This window comes from Anopheles cruzii, unplaced genomic scaffold (genome assembly GCF_943734635.1).
Source record: "Anopheles cruzii unplaced genomic scaffold, idAnoCruzAS_RS32_06 scaffold02645_ctg1, whole genome shotgun sequence".
Classification (NCBI taxonomy): domain Eukaryota; kingdom Metazoa; phylum Arthropoda; class Insecta; order Diptera; family Culicidae; genus Anopheles; species Anopheles cruzii.
In genome coordinates this window covers 1-2,954 of record NW_026456230.1, presented here as the reverse complement: position 1 = coordinate 2,954, position 2,954 = coordinate 1, and the positions used below count along the sequence as shown (strand labels likewise).

The following is a 2,954-nucleotide window of genomic DNA, read 5'->3' as shown; positions in this document are numbered from 1 at the left end:
TGGGTTATTCATTCGGGTAGTTCGTCTTGAGGATTTTTTTTCACCTATAGCTTCCACACCAACAGAAAATATGTTCTTTCGAAGGGTAGCAACGTACAGGCTGATCAACCAAAACAAAGCAGACTCATGGGGGCGCATGGTTGTTTACTGTATTTCGTTTGCTACTTTTTCGTCCATTATGAAAGAGAAATGCGTGTTGTAATATTTGAGCCATGCAAACCGAAAACCTTGAACCGACACAAACCAGCGCGGATTACAAATGAACGACAAATAATGTCGACAAATAATTACTAGCCACTTACGGCAGGTAAAGTCGATAGACACACGCTGTTACCAAAAATATTTCTACTTGAATTAGGTGTTACCTCATTTCCGAAAATTTCCTTTTCTTAACCAAAACCATTATAGTTTGTTAATCATAAACCAGTTTGAGTGAATCATTTTTTTAAATTTTAAGTCCGCTTTGCAGCTAATTCCCGACCATGAGTCTCCAAATCTGTTTGGCGCACGTTCAAAGTTACCATATCCATTCTTTTCTCTCACTTTCTCTCTCTCTCTCTCTCTCTCTCTCTTTCTCTCTGTCTCTCTCTTTCTTGTTCTCACTCACTCTTGCTCTCTTTCTCTTTCGTCGCTTTTTTTTCTCTCTTTCTATCTTTTGCATTCACAACCTTGAAGGTGTAACAACATTTCACCTTTTCGGAAGGTAACGTTCGAAAATTGCAACATAAACTCCGTCGTATCACAGCTTAGGTTTTCCCGTTTCATCGGACGTGGCAGAGACTGTGTGTGCAGGCTGTGGTGCGACCCTTCTCGCGAGCCGTGAATTAAAAATACGGCCAGGGAGAGGTACGCGCCACACCACGACATTTATCAGCAGCGTGTCACGAAAAGTTGAGACAAAAAGGAGAATGCGACATTGGAAACATAACATATCCTCCTACTTTCCCATGTTCTAATGCTTGCTGACGGAGGCCACGACTCAGGCCAGAGTCAGACGGAAAAGTCATACGCGTGCCGTTTGAAAACAGAGTTTATTTAAAAATACAAGGAGGTCAATGGCTCTCGGTCGCGATCGGATCGCCAGCTGATGGGAAATGATTACGCGAATGTCAGTTGGGTGAAAAATATCTACAAGCAGCTTGCTGTCAATGGCATCCACACATGAGAAGCGCCCGACCAGGCACCAGGAAATGGACGGGCGAGGGTTTTTATCCAGATGATCATTGGTTCTAACATAGACACCCTATCTTGCGGTCCATCATTTGAAAAGCATGTTTTTTGGAAAAAAAATAATTATGTGTATCTGTGAATTGCGGCAACTGTGAGCCGTTCGAATATGATTAACCAACGAACTAGTCTCAAGTGGGGCAAACCGTAGTTGTGTCCGTAGCAGCGTTTTCCGTTCCGCGCCTTATGATGATGTTTCGCATTTTTCAACTTTCGCGAACCGCGTACACATTTAGAACTAAATTTAGAATCTCTAACCGTCCGTCCGTAAACAGTATTCCGACGCGGCCTGTGTCAAAAACGGCAAGCGTCGGTGTATAGGAACACGATCTGCCGCACATTTTCCTGGGGCGGTGATCAGAGCTACCAAGGGAAAAGTGAACCAAGGCACGAGATGAGTTGTCGGCCAGCCCGACCGTTAAGCAGCTTCGACACATGAGCGGCGGGTGGAAAATATATTATTGCCGTGTATCTGTGGCGCTTTATGAGCACCATTCAAGGCGGTTTTATCTGACGATGGATTGGCGCGCTAATGAATGCTTTCTATTACCACAGGCAACCGCACCCTTTCCATCGTTTCGGAGCCAGACAGGCTGAGGAATGGCCAAGAAGGGGAAGGCTAAAAACGGGGCAGGCCCTACCGAAGTGGGGCAGGAAGCGACCGCTCCGGTCGTTGCTACACCTCCAGTTCCGGCGGTCGCTGAGAAACCCGTGAAGGAGGACCCCGCAAAGCCGACCAAGGAAGTGGCCGCTGCAGAGAAGAAGAACAGCCAGCCGCCTACAGCGAGTGGCGAGAATGGTGCCAACGAGTTGAGCCGCAAAAATAGTCGCCGCAACAGCAAGAAGAAGCCGGCCGCACCGCAAGCTCCGGTTCCGGAGCAGGAGCCCAAGGATGACAGCTCGTCTACGAAGTCCCTCAAGAAACGGCTGCGCAAGAAGCGCACACGGTTGGTCCACGCACTGGGAGTCGCCGAGGCTAACCCCTCCACCGAATCGACCCAATCGCTGGAGGAGCTTCGCCAGAAGATTAAAGCCGTGGAAGGTTTGCTCAGAGACGTGCAGCTCAAGGCAGAAGAGGAACAGAAAAAAGTCGACGGTCTAAAGGAAGTGCAGGCGGCAGCCCAGCCGCAGAAGGACAAGCACGACAAGAAGCAACCGGAACCGGAGTCGCAGCGCAACCGCAAAACGTCGGAGTCATCGGCCAAGAACCTTTCTAGCGAAAAGACCCGCAAGGAAGCGGAAGCCAAGAAGCTGGCCACCGAGAAGTCGCACATCCAGAGCGAAGCGAAGCGTTTGGTCGAGGAGCGCGCCCTAAAGCAGCAGGAGATGAAGCGTCTGATGGAGGAGAAGGCCAAAAAGGATGCGGAAGCGAAGATGCTGCTGGAGGAGAAGGCCGCCCGGGAGGCTGAACTGGCCAAGCTGACGCACGCCAAGGTACGCGTCGAGACCGTTGAGCAGAAGATCAACGAGATCGACCAGAAGGTTCAGCAGCGCAAGGAAACCGACGCCAAGGCGACGCTGGCGGCACCGGACAGTCCGAAACAAAAGAAGGAGCAGGCGCGCACGCGCAAAGACTCGGAGTCGAGCCAAAAGAAAGAAGCAGAAGAAAAAGCAAAGAAAGAAGCAGTGGAAAAAGTTAAGAAAGAAGCAGAAGAAAAAGCAAAGAAAGAAGCAGTGGAGAAAGCTAAGAAAGAAGCAGAAGAAAAAGCAAAGAAAGAAGCAGTGGA

The 2,954-nt window shown here is 49.3% G+C and overlaps 1 protein-coding gene across 1 annotated transcript; it reads left to right on the top strand.

The window, feature by feature from the left end:
* Window positions 1–1,789: 1,789 nt before the first annotated feature.
* LOC128276832 (uncharacterized) lies at window positions 1,790–2,950 on the top strand (the record flags this gene model as incomplete). The annotated part of the gene is made up of 1 exon (XM_053015291.1): window positions 1,790–2,950. A coding segment is annotated over exon 1 (1,123 nt), but the record flags the coding sequence as incomplete, so codon positions are not given.
* Window positions 2,951–2,954: the final 4 nt, after the last annotated feature.